At 42.4% G+C, this 25,174-nt stretch overlaps 1 protein-coding gene across 3 annotated transcripts in view; it reads left to right on the forward strand.

Annotated features, from left to right (window-relative positions):
- NBN (nibrin) overlaps window positions 1-25,174 on the forward strand; it is a 71,871-nt gene that overhangs the window by 19,893 nt on the left and 26,804 nt on the right. For all 3 annotated transcript variants that reach the window (XR_013345113.1, XM_077810043.1, XM_077810044.1), the window contains 4 exons: window positions 2,986-3,089; window positions 15,497-15,614; window positions 19,302-19,492; window positions 20,582-20,679. Coding sequence is in view for 2 of the 3 variants with exons in the window: in XM_077810043.1 (XP_077666169.1) it covers window positions 2,986-3,089; window positions 15,497-15,614; window positions 19,302-19,492; window positions 20,582-20,679 (511 nt within the window). In the remaining variant the exon portion in view is untranslated. The remainder of the gene's footprint in view (window positions 1-2,985; window positions 3,090-15,496; window positions 15,615-19,301; window positions 19,493-20,581; window positions 20,680-25,174) is intronic.

The raw sequence follows: 25,174 nt of genomic DNA on the forward strand, positions 1-25,174 counted from the left end.
AGAATAAAAGATAGGTTAGTTTTCTTTTCTAAAACTAGCACAATCAACTTAGGTCATGTGTACACTACAGCGTTAAGTCAACTTCCATTGACTGTCATAAACCACTGTAATTACATTGCTTGTGCAGGTTCACACAATGCTCCTTGTGTCAATGGAGCGTGTCCTCAGTTGGTGTTCTAGCACCAACAGAGAGAGCAGTGCACTCTGGGTAGCTATCCCACTGTGCAAATCACCACAGTCTCCTTCTAGGAATTCTGGGATTGCAGTACATTACGGGGGTGGGCTCACTGTCCCATGATGCAGTTTTCTCCGTCCTATAATTCCAAGGGCCTTCGACTACGTTTCACGCCATTTTTTAAACTGTCCTTGTAAACTTTTCACCCACCATCTCTGCCTGAAAGCATGGATCCTACACTGCTCACCAGTCTTGTGATAAACATTACGAACACAATGCGGCTGATTCTTCAGTATGTCATGACCTAAGAAACTGAACTGGAATCCATGGTGCCTGTCCCACTGTGTTCTGTGGAAAGAAACAATTCAAGATTGATGTTGGCATTCACGGAACAGCTGCACATGGTGGAGCGTTGCTGCTGGGCTCTGAAAACAAGCACCAAGTGGTGGATTCGGATTGTGAAGATGTGAAATTGACCAATTTTAAAGCTGTCTGGCCGTGAAATTGATAAAAATAGACGTGAATTTGTTATGGCCTTATCCATAAGCTTTATCATCGCTCCCAACCCTCTATTATCCGCTCCTGCCCCGTCTTCTTTCTGGCTATCCATTTCTGGTTTTTCATTTATTCTCTGTTCTCGCTATTTGCCTGATCTGACAATTGCAGCACTTCACAAACATGTCCTCCTTTCTCCTCGTTCGCCTCCGTATCTGACGGAGGCACTCTGCTGGTGTGTAGAAGCTGGCCCTCAAGGGCACATCTGCAGAAGCAAAAGAAACAATACACGGAGTCATTATTGTTTGTGCACTCAGAGTCTTCAATTAAAAGTTACATATATGTCTTTCTCACTTTCCTTTGGCAAGCATGCAGCACAGTCAAACATTAAACATGGGGAGTTCGGACCGCGGGTGGTGGTGCAAGATGGGACAACGGGTCTGGGTAGTTTCAGAAGGGGATCAGTACAAGTGCCTAGGGACAATCTTATGAATACTAAAAAGGAGGAGGAGTACTTGTCACCTTAGAGTCTAACAAAACTGAAATCACACTACTGAGGGTAACCGAAGATGCAAGGGTGCATCTCCTGCATGCGTACGGCTTCAGACCAGGTCTGTATGCTTCTTGCCTTTGTGCTGTTTTACTTACTCCAGAAGTAATTGCTGATTGGCACTGCAAAGTTTCCTATAACGGGGAAAGAAACAAAGCAGCTCTGCTAAGGAACCATTGGCAGAGAATTGCAGAGTATCTGCAGGAAAGTTTCCTAGAGATCTCTACGGAGGATTCCTGGGAGATCTCAGTGTGCATTAACCAACTTTTCTGCAGAGCCCCCACTGCGTAGCCACACAAGGGAATTGAAGCAGATGCAAACAGTATCTAGTGTTGTTAATTTCGATCCCTTCTCCCACATGCACCATGTAACAAAATAAAGAACATCTCTACATCATATGACCGTGCACTATCAAAAAACAAAGACTACTTACCAATTCAGGCATGCCACAGCTGGACTGCTGGGACAGGCTACACCCTTCCAGAATCAAAAAGAGGTATTGGCTCACCTTGCCAACAGATGAGCCTGTTGCCTGTCCAACCTCCTCATCCACTATTTTGTCCTTGGGGTTGACTCCGCTGGCCACTGCCTCCATTCCCCCCAAAGTATCCATGGGGCTCCTGGCAATAAAGGATAGGTTGCTGCGAGGATGGCGTGCAGCTCCTTGTAGAAATAGCATGTTTTCAGTGCCGCACCAGAACAACGGTTGGCCTCCCTTGCCCTCTGGTACGCCTGCCTGAGCTCCTTGATTTTAGCACGGCCCTGCTGTTTGTCCCTTTTATGCCCCTTCTTATCCATGCCACGAGCAACCTGCTTGTAGGTGTCAGAGTTCCTACAGCTGGATTGGAGCTGTGTTTGCACAGTCTTCCCTCCCCACAGACCCAACAGATTCAACAACTTTGGTATACTCCAGGTGGGAGCGCATTTGCTGCAGAAAGCCATCATGGTCAGCTGGGAAGATGCGATGTGAGCTGTCCATGCTGAGCAAACAGGAAGTGGAATTTCAAGTATTCTCAGAGCTTTAAAGGCGGAGGGGTGTATGCCTGTGCACCTGACTGCAGAGCAGCAGAGTAGAAACTGCTTATCAGAGTGAGCATGATGGGCATTGTGGGACACCTCCTGGAGGCCACTTAGAATGACATAAGCAAGCGCAGTGTCTACAACGTTGTTGCAAAAAGCTGTATGCTGCTTGTCGGGGTGGTTTTATTAAATCGGCATAGCAGGAGAGTTAAATTGGTGGGAGGACCATTGTTGCGTTTACACCTCCACTGCTTTGTCAGTGAAACCTAACTTTTGTCTATAAGACTGTAGTGTAGACAAGGCCTTAGAAATTTCAAACAACTACATAGAAAAGAGATGTTAGCAGTCATTTTACCTGCCATTTGATATCTAAATATTCTATTTTGTAAATTTGCATGTATGGCTCTTTTGTGGCGAAATAAGTCTGTTTGTATAGCATCACTGATATTCATTTTTCTAATTTTTTTTAAAGATTGTCGCTGGTAGGTTAGTAATAAAAAGGGTATTCCATTTAATGGCTTTTGTCAACATAATTCCAATGATAAAGAATAAGTGATGGGTGTAAGAACAAAACTTTGTTTTTTTGTTTGTTTACATTAGCCCGAGTAGAATGATCATGCACTTAGGTAACACACATTCCACATTTGAGACCTTATATAAATATTAGATTTCAATACTGCTTTTTGTGTGACAGCATATTGTGCTTGAATTGTTAAGTGTGGTAATAAATCTTTCTTCTTTTCAGACTATTTGCGCTTTGATTTGCAATCGACCAATTATAAAGCCAGAGTACTTTGTGGAATGTATCAGAGCCATTCAATCCAAACAGCAGTTGCCAAAACTGGAAAGGTAAATGGCATGTTTTCAGTACAACAAAGTTGCATTTAACTGGGTTTTTGTTTAATTTAATACTTACATTACTTGCGGGCTAGATAATCATCTTTTCACATTTTTGTTTTTCAGCACCTATTTTCTGAAGTTATACCATTATATTACAGATAAATACTTATTTACTCCTATCATGAGAAGCCCCATAAGCTTGTCCTGTTTAGCTGTAACTGCCATGTCTTATTGCATATGCAATACGCTGTATTATTCAGCACCTCAGGATATTCTGACATCTACTTGTTGTAACATATGCATTTATATGGCACATAACTACCCGATAAAAGAGATAAATTAATGTATAATAGCATTGTTCTAGTTATGTCTTCCAGAGTATAGAGAGGTTTTTACCTTTTTTTATTAAAAGTCCTAATTCCAACTAATATAAAGAAGCTGTGATCAATTCAGTATTTTTTTGTAATTCACCTTCTTGCCCTGTGGAAAGAAGTAAAGTGTAGCACCAAAAAAAGTTTTGATTGCAATAATTTGAGTTGCAGCAGACTGCTTAATTTGAAACATTTTACATTCTGGTAATATTCTTGCCTGGAACCCGGAGGAGTTAAAAATCTTAATATATAAATGTGAGTTCTTGGTGTTCATTAGCTGCTTAGAGATGCTACTAGCTCTACCTAGGCCTCATTTTCAGAGGTTGCCATAGAGATCTCTATGGTAATATAGTCAAAGCAGCATGTATACTCTTTTGGGAACAGATACATGAAAAATCTAATTGTCTTGTTTTAAAATAATTATATAAAGCTTATCTCAATTTGAAAACTTATTCTTTCACCATTTTTTCAATTTGTAAGACTAGGTTCATTTTAAGCTTTGGTCATTAACAGAAATAGCCCAAATATGTTCAGTTGCCTGAAATATCAAATTTTTGTGCTTTTGTCTGAAGTTAAAATAAGATTAATACGCCACTAGATAACAAGGGCTAGGTCATGATCTCATATGGAAGAATCACTTTTTATCTTATGTAACCAGATGATGTGCCTGTGGAGTACCTCATTTTACAAGATCAACAGGGCGCGTACTTGGCTGTATCACATGACTACCCAATACAAATTACACTTAGTTCATGCCTGTGCATCTGAGATTGTCATTTGGTCATGTATATTTCACGTTGTTAGAAATTTAAGAACATAGTGTCAGACTAGAAAAGACTAATGGTCCATTTTAGTCTGCTCTCGTACCTCTGCCTTCAGCTAATATCAAATGCTTCAGACAAAAAGCATTACGCACTTCATGGCTTATTTACACAGAAGTTATTCTGGAATAAGGTAGGGTATGAATTTAAAGTGCTGTAGTTATTCTAGAACAGTTCCACATATGGATGCTCTTATAAACCTTTTTTCTTTGTTAAGTTTAATCTTAAATGGGCAATAACTCTGAATCATGAAGATGAATAGATCTTGTAATTTTATGCTAGCTAGTGTAACTGTAGGTGCTGTTCTTCTATTACTAATTTTTACCTAATATGTTTGCCTCATTAATAGTCTGTCATTAAACATCATAAGTGGAAGGGGTGTTAGTTACCTTTGATATGCTCTGAAATTAAAGACAATATAAAATAAAGTCAAAACAATACATGGAAGTGGTTAGGATTTATGATATAAGAAAAATAAGGTATGCTGAGTTCTAACATGCTTATTGGAAGAAGATCCTTGAGAAGCCATCTTTCATTTTCTATAGTTAAGCAATCCTGTTTTTCCTTCATATATTCTTTTAAATTTGTGAGTAATGGACTCAAGATTAAATCACTGGGAGGGTAAGGTGGGGGTGGAGGGATTGAGGTTTTTGTTTGGGGTTTTCTTTGGTTGTCTCAGATAAATGGAGACTGTTTTAGATGTTGAAGGGCTGCTGGAAAGCCAGGAAGAGAGGTTTAATTTTTGCCTTAATATGTCTGAAGCTAATCATTAATGTAATGTTTTAAAGAAAAATTGCTGTTAAATCAAACAATTCTCAATGGAGTATAGCATCATTGAAGAAGCATTATAGTAAACTTATGTGAACTTGCAGTTTGTATGTAAGAACTGTGTTTTGAAAATTGCTAAGAATACTTTGTCAGAGTAATACAAGTATTTCTGGACCAGTAAACTTTTCAAAGTATTAGTTCTGGACTGGTGGCCAGAGAAGAATTTATTGCAGTAGTTACTGGCCATCCCTATCTTTTTAAAATTTAATGGCACATCAAGCCCAGTCATTATTCAGAATAATTAGTTCATTTCCTTTTAAGTTACAAAAGATTTAAAAATAAAGATACTTGATACCTGAGAATTTTTCCTTCTCACTCCTACAACTGAATAGCTATGAAAGCTTAAGAGAGCTAAATTATGACCAAGATACTGTAGTACTCTGACCTAGAGCAGAACTTTTCTTCTTTTTAAAAACAGTGATGACAGATCTGTATGCTACAGACCTTCCAGGAGATCTGGTGATGTTGTCCAAGATCACTAAGTTGCTACATGAGAAGAAATCCATTGATAGTGTAAACTGTGATTAGTGTATCGTAGAATATCAGGGTTGGAAGGGACCTCAGGAGGTCATCTAGTCCAACCCCTTGCTCAAAGCAGGAACTATCCCCAATTTTTGCCCCAGATCCCTAAATGGCCCCCTCAAGGATTGAGCTCTCAACCATGGGTTTAGCAGGCCAATGCTCAAACCACTGAGCTATCCCTCCCCTGTACATTTGGTATACATTAATGGTACTCCATTATCTAGCTGTAAAGCTACTGTTAATGTGTGTTGCCACTGCATCTGCTTCTGAAAATCAGGGTGCATAATGACCATTCTAACTACAGATGTGCTAAAAGGTGACAATATAATTGAACATTAAATGCTTCCTAAAATAGAATTTGACGGATATTTTCTCTTCCTAACATTTTTGTTAACTGTTAAAGCCCCCAGTGGAATTGAACTTCACTAAACATGATTGACACTGAAGTGTATCTATCATTTAGCTTTCAAAGAGATACCTATGCATCAAGCAGATGAGACAGCTCATATAATAAACAGATCTATATTTAAAATAATTACAGTATCTCAGAATGGATGATCCTTAAGATGTAATTTTCAGGGAGCTATTATAAACTTACTTAGCAGCTGCTTGTGTTAAATCTCCAAAAACTCCTTTTAATTTTCACAAATATCATATCTGCTTCCTTCCTACACCTCAAAAAAGACGGAGGAGGGGGATTTGGCTGTATATATTAATTAATGTTCTTAGGCAGTGCCAAAGGCCCTGTGGGAGAAACACTTTTCCACTGATCGTTAGGCTAGGAAAAATCATAATGTTCAGAAGCTGGAGTCTATCAGAAAGCCAGCATGAGTGAAATTACATCAGGTACTCCTGAGGAAATTCTGCTCCAAAAAATTAAAAAATTCTGTGTGCAATATTTTAAAATTATTCAAAATTCTGCAAATTTTGTCAGCAAATATGGAGGCTCCTGCATGGCAGTGGGGAGCACCCTGCAGTCATTCCCCCCTACCCCCTAATGACACGGGTTTGGTGTTGAGGCTACACTTTACCCTGACACAGTGCAAGGGCCGGGTGTACCTCAGAAACACCCCGGGGCCCTGCCCCTCTATACCAGGTGTGGGCAGGCAGGCTCAGCCTGGCAGGATCCAAAGGTGGAGGAGCTTAGTGTGGAGGGACCCAGGTGGGAGTGAGAGGGTTCTGTGTGGGGCAGTCTGGGTGTGGGTGGCTCAGTTGGGGGTCTGTGTGTGGGGAGGAATTTGTGGGGGTCCAGGTGTAGCTGGTTGGGGCTCAGCAGGGGAGGTCCGGGGAGAAATCAGCGGGGCTGGGGGAGTGGGGCATGCTGGATTGGGGGGTCCAGGTGCAGCTGGTTCGGGCTCTGTGGCGTGGGTTCTGGGTGCAGGGTTGGTGTGGTCCAGATGCAGTGGGATGGGACTCGTTGGGGTGGGGGGTTGAGTGTGGGGAGCTCAGTGAGGAGTGGTCTGAGTATAGGGGTAGGGTGTGATGGGTTCCCCTGTGGTGCCACCTGGAACTGGGGTACCACTGAGCCCTCTGACCCACCAGCCTGGGCTCCCCCTCACACTGTGCTGCTGTGACAAGTTGAAAAGCCCTCCAAGCTTGCACTTTCACCAGCATTCACAGAGGTAGGGACACACCCAGCTGCAGTCACATGCAGGCTCTCTAGCCACCAGCCTCCCAGCCGAGGACCCCAGAGCAGTACTGGCCTTCCCTGGTCATATCTGGCGAGTATATTAATTTAACACCCGATCTGCCTCTCCCTCAATGTAAAGAGGACCGTGCACACTTGTGGTATCCAAGCTGAGGTTTTCCCCAGACACCTTAGTCAAACACACTCTGGTTTGGATTAAAATATAAAATGAGTTTATTAACTACAAAGGATAGATTTTTTAAGTGATTATAAGTGATAGCAAACAGATCAAAGCAGATTACCTAGTAAATAAACAAAACCTCAAACTGAGCTTAACACACTGGATAAAGTAGGATATGAATTAGCAAATTTTCACCTTGAGCGATAAACAGGATGTCAGATTCTTAAGGCACAAGCTGCCTTGGCTTTGCAGCTTGGGTTTCCCAGGTTGTCATACACAGGCTAGAAATCCCTTTAGCCTGGGACCATCACTTCCCTCTCAGGTGTTTCCAGGTGTGGTGTTGTAGGGAGAGTGAAGTACCATCATGATGTCATTTCCCCCTTTTATATCTTCTTCCCACTTGCTGGAAAGCTCTTTTGCTGTGACCTGGGTCAAACAGTTCCCATTGTGTAGTACTAGCTCTGTGAGGTTTCTGTTCTTCACAGTTCCTGGGGTAATCCTTGTGCTTGTGTGCATTTCTTCAATAAGCCATTCACATTGTTTGGCCTTTTTACTGTTGTACCTGAAAGGCTACTTGTGAGTGTTTTCAACCTCACAACATGTTTCAGTAACACGTACATAGCCAAACTTCATAACTTCACATATGATAACACATACAATCCAATGAGATATTACTGTCTAGCAGATCAAGACTTTTAGAATGATACCTCACAAGGCATACTTTGTACAAAATATATCATAATTACATGACATTGGTGAGTATTGGGGTGCCAGGGTGTCACGTGGGGGTCCAGATGCAGGGAGTCGGTGGGGGAGCAGCTCCCATACAGTGACCCCTCCCCGTGTGGCTGAGGAACAATGGGGGCAGGAAGTATCGGAGGGGGGGTGCGGAGCTTTCTGCATCCAGCGAAGGTTTCTGGGAGTGGATCTGACCTGACCTTGGCTGATCCATTCAGGGGAAGAGTAAATCCCATTTTCCCCAGCCCAGCTGGAACTATTTGCTGAGTCCGGTAGTAGGTAGGAGCCACAAGCCGGGGCATCGCACACCCCCCTCCCCCCAGCAGTGATTTACCTCTTGCCAGCTGCTCTGGGTGCCCAAAACAACACCCCTGTGGTGCTGGGGAGGGGCGTGTGACCGCTCTTGCAGCTTCCCTTTGCTTCCCTGTCAGAGAGTTATTTTTCTGTGAGGAAGCAAAGAAATCTGCAGGGAACATGGATTCTGCATGCATGCAGTGGTGCAGAATTCCCCCAGGAGTAATTTAGGCTAAAAGGGAAGGGGAAAAAACCAGAACTGACTTGTAATTAAAAATCCCAGTTCATTAGTCAACTCGTGTCTTACCTGAAGATGAAAATGAAAATTTCCACTTACCTCACTTTCTTTGTAAATTCCAGCCAATGGCAGGAAAACAGGAAAGTACCCCCACGAAGTCCATTACTCTACTAAATTCTGTTTCTGTTCAGTTAGTTGTGTTCTGAGCTACACTTGGCAATTTGTTCTGCAAACCTACTACTCCTGATCTATATAAATTCTAAACTCTCTCTTCTAATACAGGGCTTTCAAGAAGTGACATTTGAGTAGAATATAAACCCAAATCTACTTCACTATGCTGTGCACATGCATGTGTGGAATAACTGCTATTGATTGATCTGTGCTTTGTTCTGTCATTCTCTGATATGAGGCCCTGATGCTGCAAATACCTACGTTTTGGTGCTTAAACTGTAAGCATGTGAGTAGTCCTACTGAAGACAATGGGACCACTTGTGCTTAAAGTTGAGCACAAGCTAAAATGTTTCCAGGATTAGGACCTAAATTGTAGATTTTTGGGGGCAGTAGTCGTGTGTCTATCTGTACTAGCATTCCACTAGACTCTGTAAAATAAATATGCTGAATCCAGTTTATCCATTGGGCCACTGAAAAACTGTTTTTCTGCTCTACATGTTAATGTGAGAAGCATCTTTTATCACCGGCCAGAACAGGGGAAATGGGTAGTTCTTCAAGATGTGCCCCTGTGGGTGCTCCGCGTTAGGTGAATCTGCACCCCTACGCTTGTAATCTAAGATTTTCAGTAGCAGTGTCTGGTTGCATCACACATGTACTGTCTCCGTCTCGTGCCAACTCTGGTGGTTACATGGTGGTTACATAGTGTTTTGCGTACCCCCGCCCCAGTTCCTTCTCTACCACCCTTGGCTTGAAATGGAGCATTTGGCAGCGCCTCTGAGATTTATCTTTAGCCTATCTTAACTTTTGAATACTAGTTAGTTAATTAGTAGTTAGTTTACTACCCTAAATCTTCCCTGTTTGTTCTTAAAATTTCTTGTAACTTAGGAATTTAGTATAGTATAGTTACCCTCCCTCATGGGAGAAACACTATTCTAACGGAACCCCCGCACCCTCAGGCATCGGTTCCCAAAGGCAGCATCTGACAGTTTCCCTGCCACCCTCTCAGAGGAAGGAACACTTTGCTAAAAAGGTAACAAAGAAATGGACTTCGACCTCCCCTCCTCAGGAATCAGACAAAAAGAGATGTTCCCCGACCTGTCAGACCCCATCGTTGCTGACCACACCAAGACCATCCACCTCTGAGATAGCGGGACCATCTGGTACCATGTGAGCCAAAGACCCTAAGCAGGCTGGCTTGGAAAAAGGCACTAAAGGGAAACCTACCATCCCTGCCTCAGTACTGCTGGAGCCACTCTCAGATGTGGCACTGAGCAGCTCCACAGTGCTTCAGTCTGTGGTGCCACCTTCTGCCTCCACTGCACATAAAGCACAACCTTCAGCACCAACAACCACGATAAAGACATCGGTACTGCCGACAATACCCTCCTCAGTACCGCTGCAGTTTCTCCCCCATAAAGATCTTTTGGCATCCTTGGCACCAGAATCTCCTCTCTTCGGTACCGACCTTACTCCAGCACGCTCGGTACCATGCCAACTTACTGCATGACCCAGATCAGCTCCTCCTTTATCCAGTGAGGAAGATGATGAAGGGAAAAAGTACTCCTCTCATCGTTCCTCGCCTATCCACACAGCTACCAAACTGGGTCCACCAGAACATCATGAATACCACCCCAGACTGAAACTCAAGGATGGTACAGACACCCAGAGATGCCACCACTAATGCCATTCCCACACCACAGTGGCCTCATTGGGACCCGTGGGCAGCATACCAACAACACTATGTGAAGCCTCACAGTTCATACAGAGAGAGGGTGAGACATTCCCCATCCCCCTCTGTACCTGGACCCGCTGAACCTTCAGAAGAGGCAGTTGAAGAACTGGAGGAGAGTTTGGACCAAGACTTCACCCCAGGAACCAATTTTTCATCCTCCTCTCCAGATGATGCCATTATGCCTCCACCACCCACAATGGGGGACAACTTGAAACAGTTCTAGGAACTGTTTAAGAGGATTGAGGTATCATTAGAGATTCTGTTGGAGGAAGTTGTGGACATCCTCCAGACTTCAACTTCTTCCAAGATTTCCCTACCAATAAACAAGGCTCTCATGGACCCAGCCAAGACAGGGGCAACAATTCCACCAACCTATAAAAGGGCGGATAAAACATATTACGTTCCTTCCAAGGGAATGGAATTTTGTTCTCACATCCCACACCAAACACTCTGGTGGTAGTGGTGTGAATGAAAGGGGCAGACAACATCACTTGAGAACCATCCCATATCATAGGGACTGTAAGCAGTTAAACTTTTTTGGATGTAAAGCCTGCTCGTCAGCAACCCTACAATTTAGGATTGCCAATTATGAGGCATTGGTGGCCAAACAAAACTACACAAATTATTCAAAAATGTCTGAAATTTATTCATTTGCTACTTGAGGACAACAAAGAGCAATTCAAAGCAACCACCTCGGAAGGCCACCTTCTTGCTCGAACAGCCTTGCAAGCCGCACTGGACTCAGAAGACACGGCAGCACATTCCATCGCAATGACCATAGTCATGTGATGAGCTTCCTGGCACCACCTCTCTGGGTTCCCCAAAGAGATACAATATACCACCGAGGATCTTTCATTGGAGGGCTCAAAGCTGTTCTCAGCCAAGACAGATGACTCGTTCCACAAATTAAAGGACTCCAGGGCAACCTTCAGATCCTTGGGCATTTACACACCTACTCAAAAGAAAAAACGGGAAGTATTACTTAGTGCAAAGAGCAAGATTCGTGCCCTACACCCAACTTCAGAGGCAATATGACCTGCAAAGGTGGAGGCAGAGACCTACTAGATGGAGACTACTCCCTTCTCAGCCTTCGACATCCCAACAACCTCCCTCCTAAACAACAGTTTTGAGGGTTTGGTCGAGGACCTCCCATATCTTCTGTCGCTGGAACCATCTGACACCATTCACCCATTCAGAGACCATCTGACTCTATTCCACCCAGTGTAGCAAAACATCACGTCAGACAAATGGCTGCTAGAGATTATCAAGACTGGTTATTACATTCAATTTACCTCTATCCCCTATCCACCCTCCTTCCCCATCCCTCTTCAGGGACACTTCTCACAAACATCTACATTTACAACAGGAGGTAAACGTCTCATATGCCTGGGGAATGTGGAACCAGTACCAGCACAACACAGAGGGAATAGTTTCTGTTCCCATTACTTTCTAACCCAGAAAATAACCAGAGGATGGAGGCCCATTCTTAACTTAAGAAGACTCATCAAATTAGTGAAGACCCAGCGATTCAGGATGGTCATGCTAGCAGTGATAATTCCAGCACTAGAAACAGGACTAGTTCTCAGCTCTTGACCTCCAGGATGCACATTTCCACATAACGATGCATCCCTCACATAGGAGGTTTTGGTAGATTTGTTCTGGGCAAAGATCACTACCAATACAAAGTACTTCCTTCCGGCTTGTCTATGGCTTCATGGGTACTGAAAGTCCTCACAGTGATAGCAGCTCACCTCTGCAGACAATGGATCATAATATTCCCCTATTTGGATGACTGCTTTCTCAAAGCCTCGACTCAAGAAGAGAGCCGAGAAGCTACCCAAAGCACAGCAGCTCTCTTTCACACAGCTAGATCTACAGATAAACCAATAAAAATCAACATTCACACCTGTGCAGAGATTGGAATTCATCAGGGCTACCTCCACTCTCTGGAAGCTATAGCCTGTCTGCCCCAGCACAGATTTACCACTAGTCAACCTAATTGCTATAATGCAAGCTATCATACAGACATTGGCCAGGACCTGCCTCCGACTATGAGGCCATATGTCAGCAAACACATTTGTTGTCAAGCATGCCAGACTACACGTGATGCCTGCCAGGCTGTCTCAGGACAGTATATATTCCACACACAAACACGCGTCTTACAATGCCAAGCAAAGTGAAAAACTGTCTAGATTGGTGGACTCAACCACACAATATCTGTACAGGAGTTCCCTTCGCACCCCCTTCGTCCCCCGCACACATCAGTGATACTTATAACAGATGCCTCTCTGCTAAGTTGTGGGGCACACCTGTGCAACCATATGATTAAAGGGCATTGGTCCCCATTGGAAGCAACATTACACATAAATCTACTTGCGCTTCGGGCAGTCTGCAATGCATGCTCATGCTTCCTACCCATGATCAGAGACAAAGCCATAAAGATGCTGATGGATAGCATCGCTTGTATGTTTTCTATAAAGTGCCAAGGAGGGGCACGGTCACACTTCCTATGCACAGAAGTTATGCAATGTATTGGTGCATCTGCCACAACGTCGACATCTCAGCCACCTACCTACCAGAATGCCAAAACACCATAGCAGATGCACTGAGCAGAACCTTTTCACAAGACCATGAGAGGGAAATGAACACTGCTGAACATATTCAGATGCTGGGGGTTCCCAACTATAGACCTCTTTGCAACAACCCAGAACACGAAGTGCCCATACTTCTGCTCCAGAGCAGGACTGGGACCCGTTCTCTTGGCAATGCCTGTCGCTACAAATGCAAATACACATCTACTGTATGCTTTTCCTCTGATCCCTCTCCTAGCCAGGATCATACATACAGTAAGGACTGACAACTCCTGAGTCCTCTTGATAGCTCCCACATAGTCCAGATAAATAAATGTAGTTTCCTTACTTCTTAAAGATTGTTTCGTGCCCACCATGCACTCCACTTCATCTCCTGTCTCAGGGTGCAGGCTGGTCTACGACCTGAACCTAGCAAGACTCCACCTGAAGGCATGGCTACCCCATGGTTCCAAGACAGTGAAATGACCTTTTTAGAGGGGTAAGGAACTTTCTTTTAAACAGCAGAAGGTCTACTACATAATATACCTACCTTCACAAATGGAAAAGATTTCATACATTGTGCCAGAATAGCAAACAATGGCAACCACTTTTCCTCTACCAATGGTATTGGATTACATACTGGAACTCAAGAAATCAGCTCTTTCAATGAGCTGGATCAGAGTATACCTTGTGGCAATCACGGCATTCCACCATCAAGTGGACGAGTTCTAATCTTTGCTCACCCTACCACCAAAGGTTTCCTCAACAGTCTCTGCCACCTCTACCCTAAAATGTGATCCCCCATTCCATCATGGGACCTCAGTCTGGTGCTGTGGTGCATTATGGGGCCCCCTTTTGAATGACTGGTGACAGGCTCACTTCTCAATGCCTTCCTTGTCATTATCACATCCACCTGAAGAGTGGGAGAACTGGGACCTTCATGGTACACCCCCCACACACAATATTTTTCACAAATTTACCCTATGACCACACCCCAAGTTTCTACCTAAAATAGTTTAGTCATTCCATTTGAATCAACCCATCCATATCCCATCATTCTTCCCAAAACCTCATGGGAACAAACAAGAAGCAATGCTTCATACCCTGGACGTCCAAAGGACGCTAGCATTTTACACTGAAAGGACAGAGTCTTTTAGAAAGTCACCAAAGTTATTTCTTTCCATCATGGAACAATCTAAGGGAGACACCATATCCAAAGGCTGTCAAAATGGATCTCCACCTGCATTGGCTTTTGCTATCGCTAACAACAGATACAAACTCTGTGGCAGACCCACACACACTCCACCAGAGCTTTGTCTACATTGATAGCCTTCTTCAACAATGTGCCCATTGTGGACATCTGCAGAGTAGCAACTTGGGCCTCTGCCCATACATTCACACAGCACTATGTCATATAGCTGGACTCGACATCAGATGCTATACTGGGACTTTTATCATCTGCCCAGACTGCAACTCTGAAGCCCCTCCCTTCCAGAGAGGGGCACTGCTCTACAGTCACTTAAAGTGGAGCACCCACATGGACACTCCTCGAAAGAGAGAAGGTTACTCACGCTGTGCGGTAACTGAGGTTCTTTGAGATGGTTGTCCCTGTGGGTGCTCCACTGCCCATCTTTCTCCCCTCTACTTTGGAGTTTTTATGTTAGAAACTGTGATTGAGAAGGGGGGGTTGGTCACACAATTCTATGTAACTCCCGGAGATGGCACGAGATGGGGACAGCACATGTGTGACCCAACCAGGTGTTGCTACTAAAAATATCTGATTACAAGTGCGAGGGCGCAGATTCATCTAAAGTGGAGCACCGTCATGGACACCCATCTCAAAGAACCTCAGTTACTGCACAGGGTGAATAACCTTCTTTTTGTTTTGCTTAATGAAAATGTGTGTGTGTGTGTGTATGCACATATTGCTGTTTAAAGATGTGTAGCACAGTCAGTGTTAGTACGTGCTTTTCATCTCTTCAAATACATGTACCTTATCCCTGTTTAGAAGGACCACTTGTAGTAGTGAGTAGGTTGTGCAGGAATCCTTGAGATATGGGCTTCTGCTGAGATTGCTGCTGCCTCAAACTACTGATCCAGAATTGAGAGGTTCCATATACGGTTATATATCCTTTGAAAGATCCAGTCCCTCCTTTCCCCATTTTATAAGTAGTTATAACAGTAGTAAAGAATTACAATATATTTTGATGTCCTGCCTTCAAAGATTTCTTTTGAAATAAACAAAGTAGAAATAAATTGCAGTAAAAGCTGCATAAAACATATAAATGTGAATTTTATAACTTTGTTTCCCCCCTCATTGTAGTTTTTATCCTCCAGTTGATGAGCCTGCTATTGGCCCTGAAAAATTGGATCTGTCTGTGCGTCATGAAAGAAAAATGATCTTCAGAGGCAAAACCTTTCTGTTCCTAAGTGCTAAACAGGTAACTGGTCTCTAGGTTGCAAAGATGTACAAGAAGACAATATTGATCAAAGTATTTAAAAGATACTTTGAAACAGAAAATGTATGAAATTAGTTTTGTTTGTAATAATGCACCAGTTAGAACTGAAATGTAACACCTTGTATGTTGATAGTGTATTTAAACTCCACTCATTCAGAAGGTATGTAATAGGGAGTGAAACTTTTGTGGGGGCCTGCCACAGATGTTCAAGCATCTGTGAAACCTGATCTTGATTTTGAGACGTTGTCCTACCCCATCAACAGAAATTGGACCTCAGCCTTTCAATCTGTGTATTTTACTCACTTTCATTTAAAACATCGAGTCATCTCCCTTACCTACGGAAACAATCCACGAATGTCTGATTCCAACTGGCATGCTCTGAAAGTCCAGAGACCTCTGAGATTAGAAAAACAATTGTGCTCGCCAGTTTTATATCAAGTTGATCTGCTGTGGAGTATCCTAAAACTATAGCACCTTTACCCATATGAACTACTGGACAGTCTCTGTTTAAAGAGAGGGATCTCTGCTTGCAGAAGTCTGGATAAAAAGCTGCATTTTGTAACCGTTTTAGTTGAATACATACACAGCTGAAATCTGTACTTGAAGAGTAGGATTAACCTATTCCATTTAGGTTGGTCACTAAAAATGCCTTCTGTTGGGTGTGAAAAACTAATTTTTTGGTTTTGTATCTGTCAAGGTTCCTCCCCCACTCTGAACTCTAGGGTACAGATGTGGGGACCTGCATGAAAAACCTCCTAAGCTTATCTTTACCAGCTTAGGTCAAAACTTCCCCAAGGTACAAAATATTCCACCCGTTGTCCTTGGACTGGCCGCTACCACCACCAAACTAATACTGGTTACTGGGGAAGAGCTGTTTGGACGTGTCTTTCCCCCCAAAATACTTCCCAAAACCCTGCACCCCACTTCCTGGACAAGGTTTGGTAAAAAGCCTCACCAATTTGCCTAGGTGACTACAGACCCAGACCCTTGGATCTTAAGAACAATGAACAATCCTCCCAACACTTGCACCCCCCCTTTCCTGGGAAATGTTGGATAAAAAGCCTCACCAATTTGCATAGGTGACCACAGACCCAAACCCTTGGATCTGAGAACAATGAAAAAGCATTCAGTTTTTTACAAGAAGACTTTTAATAAAAAATAGAAGTAAATAGAAATAAAGAAATCCCCCCTGTAAAATCAGGATGGTAGATATCTTACAGGGTAATTAGATTCAAAAACATAGAGAACCCCTCTAGGCAAAACCTTAAGTTACAAAAAAGATACACAGACAGAAATAGTTATTCTATTCAGCACAATTCTTTTCTCAGCCATTTAAAGAAATCATAATCTAACACATACCTAGCTAGATTACTTACTAAAAGTTCTAAGACGCCATTCCTGGTCTATCCCCTGCCAAGACCCAGCATACAGACAGACACACAGACCCTTTGTTTCTCTCCCTCCTCCCAGCTTTTGAAAGTATCTTGTCTCCTCATTGGTCATTTTGGTCAGGTGCCAGCGAGGTTACCTTTAGCTTCTTAACCCTTTACAGGTGAGAGGAGCTTTCCCCTGGCCAGGAGGGATTTCAAAGGGGTTTACCCTTCCCTTTATATTTATGACAGTATCGCAAACCTGGGTGAGTGAGTTTAAAGGCTAATATCTTAATTGCTCCCAGATGTTGCCTACCTGTGCTATTGTAGATATGTGCCTCTTACTTTTTTAAACAAATGAGAAATATAAATGTTCATGGCACTTTACAGACATAAGACCCTACCTTTTACCTCAGGATCTTAGAGTCAGAGACCCTAGTCCTGCAAAGGAATCTGCAAGTGTAAATCATTACCCCATGTGGATTCTCACTGAAATAACTGAATTCTGCACAGGAAAGAAAAGTCTGCATTTGCAGATCTCTTCACAGGATCAGGGCCCAGTTTGAGACAAGGTATAATGAGAGAAATACTGATGAACACATGATGGCAGCTGGCGGGGAGGTGCGCAGGAATCAGAAAACTTGCAATGGTCTCTTTTGATATTGTCTCTACGATGCCAAACATACTTAATAGAGATTTGAATAATCACTTGCACTAGTAGCATAAGCTCGTGTACATAAGCACATTACTCCTGGGGGAATTCTGTGCCACTGCCCAGGGCAGAATTTTGCAGAAATTAACGTGCGCACAGAATTTCCTTTCCCCTGCAAAAATGGGCTGCAGTTTTGCTGGCCGCCATTAGGGGCTGCTGGACCCAGCAGAGCCCAACTCGCACACAGAAGACGCTGCCGGAGGGGAGGGGGAGAAAGTTAGAGGGTTCCTGGCAGCTGCAGTTCCCAGCATGCCCTGAGGGAAGGAGATGGGGTGTGCAGGAAACTCCATGCGAGCCTGGGACCAAGCATCAGGCTGTTTCTCCCTCTGGATCCCTGGCCGGGAGGAGGCTGCTGTCTCGCCTGGGAGGGCCACAGCTGGGCTCGGGGTGTCTGGAGGGGTTTGGGTGTATTGGCTGGAGGAGGCACTGTGGCTGGGCTTCCGGGGGAGGGGTTGTGGGTGTCTGGGATCCCGACTAGGCTCGGGGATGGGGTGGAGGGGCAGAGAAACAGGAATTGTGTTGTCATAGGGGTTTCCTTAACTCTAGTCCTGGGGGAATTTTTGTGTGTGTCTGTATTGTTACAGTCATACTTGCTGACAGGTATTTTTAAATAAATTACCAAAATAATATAAACTGGTGTGATTATGTAAAGCTATTTTGACAAATACAATTTACAGAATTTTCCAGAATTTTAAAATGTGGGCGGAATTTTAAATTTTTTGGTGCAGAATACCCCCAGGAGTAGCACATGTGCATTTTACTTAAAGCTGGCTGAAACTCAGGATTTCCAATTTGCGAGAAATTGCAAATTTTGAAATTTGGTTTTGTTCTCTCACTAACAGAAGATCCAGAAGAAAATTCATTTTGGGAACACTGTCACATGGTATGTTCCCTGGGGCCTGGCAGCTGCTGACTGAAAGGAACTTCTTGACAGTTGCAACACCGCTGTTGGGTACTATTCACTAGCAGTGGTGAAACTGACATGAGTGTCTATTTCAGTCAATAGCTGCCAGGTCTCCCAGAGTATGTCTACAAGGGGGGTTAAAAGGGGATTAAAAAACTTGCAGCTGACCTGGGTCAGCTGACTTGGGCTTGGGCTCCGGGGCTAAAAAATCGCTGTGTAGATGTTGGCAGTCCAAACCCAGATGTCTGCACATCAATTTTTAGCCCCATGAGCCTGAGTCAGATGACCTGGGCAGCTTCAGCTGTGCCATGGGTCTCTTATCTCTGTGTAGACGTACCCTCAGGGTCTGCAGCTCCAGGGCAGACAGACCATGCCCACTGCTTCGGGACTGGGTACCCCAGTGCTTCAGGGTTCCCAGGCCAGCTGGCTCCCAGGGCTGATGGTTTGTCAAACTGAACCATTTTCTCGAAACAATTTGGGTTTGACGAACAGGCATTTTCCAACAAAATACTTCATCAGAAAATTTCCAACTGGGTCTAGATTTACTCAAATTAATATAGTTCTGATTCTAGAATAGGTTCTGATATATTCAATATTACTGTTGTTTCAGTAAAAAAGAAAACTAATGGATCTGACTAAATTTAATCTGTTCATTAAATTGCATTTTCTTTCTTGATTTTTAGCATAAGAAACTGAGTCCAGCAATTATTCTTGGAGGGGGAGAAGCAAAAGTGTTGCAAGAAAGAAGAAAAGAAACTGCTTTACTGGTAGCTCCTGAAGTCTGTGTCATTGATGCAGAATTAACTAACTCGCAGGTCCCAGTATCTGACTCAGTGAGAAATTGGATTAATTCCATTATGACTGTGTTACAAAGGTGAAATATATTCTTTTACTTCAATAGATATTTCAGAATTTTAGTATAGTAATTTGGGTTAATTCTTTGTGTACGGATTAAAGATGGGATTTTTTTTTTGGAGAGTGTGTTTATTTATATTGCTCAAGAGTCTTACAATAATTTGATGAAATATTGACTAAAACTTTTTGGGGAGGAAAGGATTGTGGTCTTCATAGAGAATTTTGTGTAAGAACATCCAAATGTACCACAGTTAATTGGACTTTGTTCAGTTAAAATGTCTGTTTACTTTTTCCCTTGACCAACTATTTTCTGTCTACAATATAAAAAGGAAAGTCAAGTCCTTTTTTGGTTCTGCCATTTAAAAAAAAAAAAGCTATGAATAAAAGGATTGTGAAAAATAGGAGAGAGAATCTATTGGTTAAAGAAACACAAGTGCATTTCTCAACAGATGAATAGGAACTACTTTCCAAATAAACTCTTACCGAATACAAATAAGATCCCAGGAGCAGAGGCTGTGTCATATGTTTTATAGAGGATAACATTGGTAATAATTATGATAAAAAAAACTTTAACTGAACCTAATAGGTTAATAGTATTTAGGCCCACAGATCACCCACGTAGGAAAGAAAACTAGAGAACCTGTCTTGTTTCACGGGAGGCTGTGTGCATGGAAGAGAGGTGCCTCCATAGAAGTCACATCTTGTCAGAAGCACTTGTCTTTCATATTATTTTTCTACTCTCCTCCTGCCCAGTGAATTAGAGGACACTTTATGGGGAAGCACATTAGTTTGGCGAAGTGTCCAAATCTGAACTGATTGAGGTAAGGAAGGGAAAGGCGCACTGTCAAGATTACTAGGACTAAAAATGGACCTGCAGTGGGACATTGACGTTCTCACCTACAAGGCTCATACATTAACATTCTTTCCCTTAAGCCTGCTGTTGGTGCATGAAGCATTTTGTATTGTATGATGGGATTTCTGCCATTTGCCACTCCATCTTTGAACATGGTTTGAGAAGCACATGTTTGGATAAAAGAACAGAGTATTTGGATATAAAAGCTGATGATCTTTGGTACTTAATTTTCTAAAACTGTTTTATTTTTACTAGCAATAATCTCAGAGCCATTCCAGAAGCAGAAATTGGATTAGCAGTTATCTTCATGTCTATGGAAAGATATTGCAACCCTCAAAACCAGCCTGGCATAGGTAATTTTATAAACTTTGTTACTCTGCTGGGGGGAGGGGAAGAAGGAAGGTATTTTATTTTTTGTTAGTAGTATTTATTATTTGTATTACCATAGAACCTAAGAGTCCTAGTCATGGCTGATTATCTTAGTTTAAGCAAAGGAGGCAACATATGTCTTTGTATACAAAAGGGTCAAGTAATAGCTAGTGGCCGTTCTCTTTTCAGGCCTACATATGTTTTTAAAATAAAATGTTCTTTTCTTTTTTCCATATAGTATTTTTTGCTTTAATGTTTTTATAATTCTTGCACCGAAGATAATCATATTTATAGATGTAAAGAAAAAAGCAGAGACTGACTTAAAATCAGATATATTGTGCAGTGAATATACAAAAATGTATTAAAAGAATGTTTTGAAATCCACATTTTTAAATGGCACACAGGAACAACATGTATGTAAATCTGCTTATTCCATGCTATCCTGGACCCTTGGAATGAGAACAGTACCGCAAAACAGATGAAGGATGAACAGCAGAAAGTAAAAATAATAAGAAATGAATGGATTTATAATGCAGTTCCTTATTTGCACTTAAAGGCATTAATCTTTTAAAAAATCTAAAATAAAAATTCAGAACAGTAATAGTTTAGTTGGCCTGAAAATATAATAGGGAAAGGTCTAGACTTCACAGGTTTGGTTTTTGGTGTTTTGTTTCCAAGTATTAGCATAAGAACAGCCATGCTGGGTCAGATCAATGGTCCATCTAGCCCAGTATCCTGTCTCTGACAGTCGCCAGTGTCACATGCTTTTGGCGATTGGAGGTTTAGGAACACCCAGAGCATGAGGTTTCATCCCTAACCATCTTAGCTAATAGCCATTGAGGGACCTATCCTTCATGAATTTACCTGATTATTTTTGAACCAATTTATACTCTCGTATATTGCATTGTATTCACCAATGCAATAAGAGTCTAAATCTATGTGAACAGATCTTAAGTTTTTCCTGTTTTCCAAACGTGTTTGTTTTTTTGGGAGGGGTGGGGGGCAGGGCATCAAGTCTGGGACATGGTTTAAGGGATTAAAATAGTATGTGCTTTGTATCATGTTAATAACCTAAGCTGTATTTACAGGTTTAAATTACATGCTTTTCTATGTAATTTTTAAATTAAGCAATAAGTCCTAAAATGATGGGTATTTCTGGTTCATTGGTGTATATTTTGAGTGCATTCAGGCAACGAGACTGAAGGGTGAGGGTGAAATCCTGTCCCCACTGAAATCAGTGTGATTTTTGTCATTTGCTTCAGTGGGGCCAAGGATTTCATCCCACTTGCCTTGCACCAGATAGTCCATCAGTAACCCCTGCTGATGAGGCTTGTTGATTCTTACATGCGTTGAAAAATGCACAAAAGTCAGTTTAAAGAAATAAGCTAGTTTTAGAAAAAACAAACAAACCAATATTCCTTGACGATGAAACAGGAAATTCATGAGGGAAAGCGGGGTACACAGAACTGGCACAGCCCAATAGGATTTGTTGGTTGATTGTAATGTTTCTTTAAAAACAACAACCACCTGTCTCTGGACATATGTGCATAAATTATATTACAAACCATACAAAATAAGTTGACTAGTATTAAAAAAACCTAATGAGACTTGTCCCATAGTCAATTATGTAAGTAGAGAGAGACAGTCTTCATCCCATCAGGCAAATGCTTGAATAAATGGACTTTGTTCCAGGCCATGAAGGTCATCACACTCACAATCTAATGGAGGAAGCAATTCCAGAATTCAAATGTCACTAAAAGCTATCTTACCCAAACATTCAGTACCATGCACTGTAAGTAAGCATGAGTCAACTTGTTTTTCACAGCAGTACAAAGCAAAACAAAGTGTAGCCACTCACTAAAGAGACCTGTGCGTGATTATAAATAGCTCAGTGTGCAATGGCAGCAAATCACCACTCTCTCTTCCACCTCCCCACCTCACCCCACCCCACCCACACACAAAAAGAGGAGGATATAGAAGAAAAAATACTGAAAATATAATACCATTATATAAAATTGAAGATATACTCCCACCTTGAGTACTGTGTTTAATTTTGGTTATCTCATCAGAAAAAAGGTACAGCAGAAATGTGGGCAACAAAAATGATTTAGAGACTTGGAAGACTGCATATGTGAAAAGATTATAAAGATTAGTACTGATTCATTCACCGAAGAGGTGATTAAGTGAGGACACGATAGAGTGAAGTAACAAATGAGATTCACTATGTAAACTGCGTGCTCCTTATTACTGTCTCATGTGAAACAATAAAGGGACATCTGATCAAAACGAGAAGCAAAAAATTTAAAACTAAATAAAGGCAAACAATTAGTAGGATTCAAAAAAGGATTTAATATTTATATGGATAAGGTAAACATCCACATTTATGTTTGCATAAAAATGTTTAAGGGTTATAAACCATCCTGCTTCATGGTGTAAGTCAATCAATGATCGACGGGGGTTAGGAATAAATTTCTCCTTTAGCCGGTGTATTCTGTCATAGGATCCCTTCTTGCACTTTAGATGCAAGTTAAATAGTAGTAATCCTGAGTTCCATAAATACCCTGAAAAAATAACTACCATATAATCAGTTTAGATTTCTTGTTTTTTGAATGTTGTGTTTTATGATATGCACTGCTGGGTCTTGTGCTGCACCAATGACAGTTTAATATTAAAGTATTTATTATATTGATGAGAATACTGTGGACCAGAATCCTACAGTCCATCATTACTCAAACAAAACTTTCATTGACTTTAATTTCAGTGGGATTTTTGACCAAGAAAGAGTCCTAGGATTTCGTTCTTGAAGTTCATTGAATCATAGAAGATTAGGGTTGGAAGAGACCTCAGGATGTCACCTAGTCCAACTCCCTGCTCAAAGCAGGACCAACCCCAACTAAATCATTCCAGCCACGGCTTTGTCAGCCAGGCCTTAAAAACCTCTAAGGATGAGATTCCACCACCTCTCTAGGTAACCCATTCCAGGTCTTCACCACCCTCCTAGTGAACTAGTTTTTCCTAATATCCAACCTAGACCTCCTGCATTGCAACTTGAGACCATTGCTTCTTGTTTTGTCATCTGCCACCACTGAGAACAACCTAACTCCATCCTCTTTGGAACCCGTATTCAGGTAGTTGAAGGCTGCTATCAAATCCCCCCTCATTCTTCTCTTCTGCAGACTAAATAATCCCAGTTCCTTCAGCCTCTCCTTGTAAATCATGTGCCCCAACCCCCTAATCATTTTCATTTCCCTCCGCTGGACTCTCTTTAATTTTTCCACATCCTTTCCGTATTGGGGTGCCCAAAACTGGATGCAATACTCCAGATGTGGCCTCACCAGTGCTGAATAGAGGGGAATAATCACTTCCCTCCATCTGCTGGCAATGCTCCTACTAATGCAGCCCAATATGCCATTAACCTTCTTGGCAACTAAGGCACACTGTTGACTCATTTCCAGCTTCTCGTTCACTGTAATCCCCAGGTCCTTTTCTGCAGAACTGCTGCTTAGCCAGTCGGTCCTCAGCCTGTAGTGCTTGGGATTCTTCCCTCCTGAGTGCAGACTCTGCACTTGTCCTTGTTGAACTTCATCAGATTTCTTTTGGCCCAATCAGTCTAGGTCACGCTGGACCCTATCCCTATCCTCCAGTGTATCTACTTCTCCCCACCAGTTTAGTGTAATCCACGATCTTGCTGAGGGTGCAATTCATCCCATCATCCAGATCATTAATGAAGAGGTTAAACAAAACCGGCCCTAGGACTGACCCCTGGGAAACTCCACTTGATACTGGCTGCCAAGTAGATATTGAGCCGTTGATCACTACCCGTTGAGCCCGATGATCTAGCCAGCTTTCCATCTACCTTATAGTCCATTCATCCAATCCATACGTTTTTTTAACTTGCTGGCAAGAAAACTGTTGGAGATTGCATCAAAAGCTTTGCTAAAGTCAAGATCTATCACATCCACCGCTTTCCCCATATCCACAGAGTCCATTATCTCATCATATCAGGTATGACTTGCCGTTGGTGAATCCATGTTGACTGTTCCTGATCATCTTCCTCTCCTCCAAGTGCTTCAAAATGGATTCCTTGAGGATTCCTCCATGATTTTTCCAGGGCCTGAGGTGAGGTGAGGCTGACCAATCTGTAGCTCCCCGGATTCTCCATCTTCCTTTTTTAAAAGATGGGCCATATATTCACCTTTTTCCAGTCGTCCAGGACCTGCCCCGATTGCCATGAGTTTTCAAAGATAATGGCCAATGCCTTTGCAATCTCATCAGTCGACTCCCTCAGCACCCTCAGATACATTAGATCTAGACCCATGGACTTGTGCATGTCCAGCTTTTCTAAATAGTTCTTAACCTGTTCTTTCACCACTGAGGGCTGCTCACCTCCTCCCCATACTCTGCTGCCCAGTGCAGCAGTCTGGGAGCTGACCTTGTCTGTGAAGACTGAGGCAAAAAAAGTATTGAGTACTTGAGCTT

This window comes from Eretmochelys imbricata, chromosome 2 (genome assembly GCF_965152235.1).
Source record: "Eretmochelys imbricata isolate rEreImb1 chromosome 2, rEreImb1.hap1, whole genome shotgun sequence".
In the NCBI taxonomy this organism is placed as follows: Eukaryota; Metazoa; Chordata; order Testudines; family Cheloniidae; genus Eretmochelys; species Eretmochelys imbricata.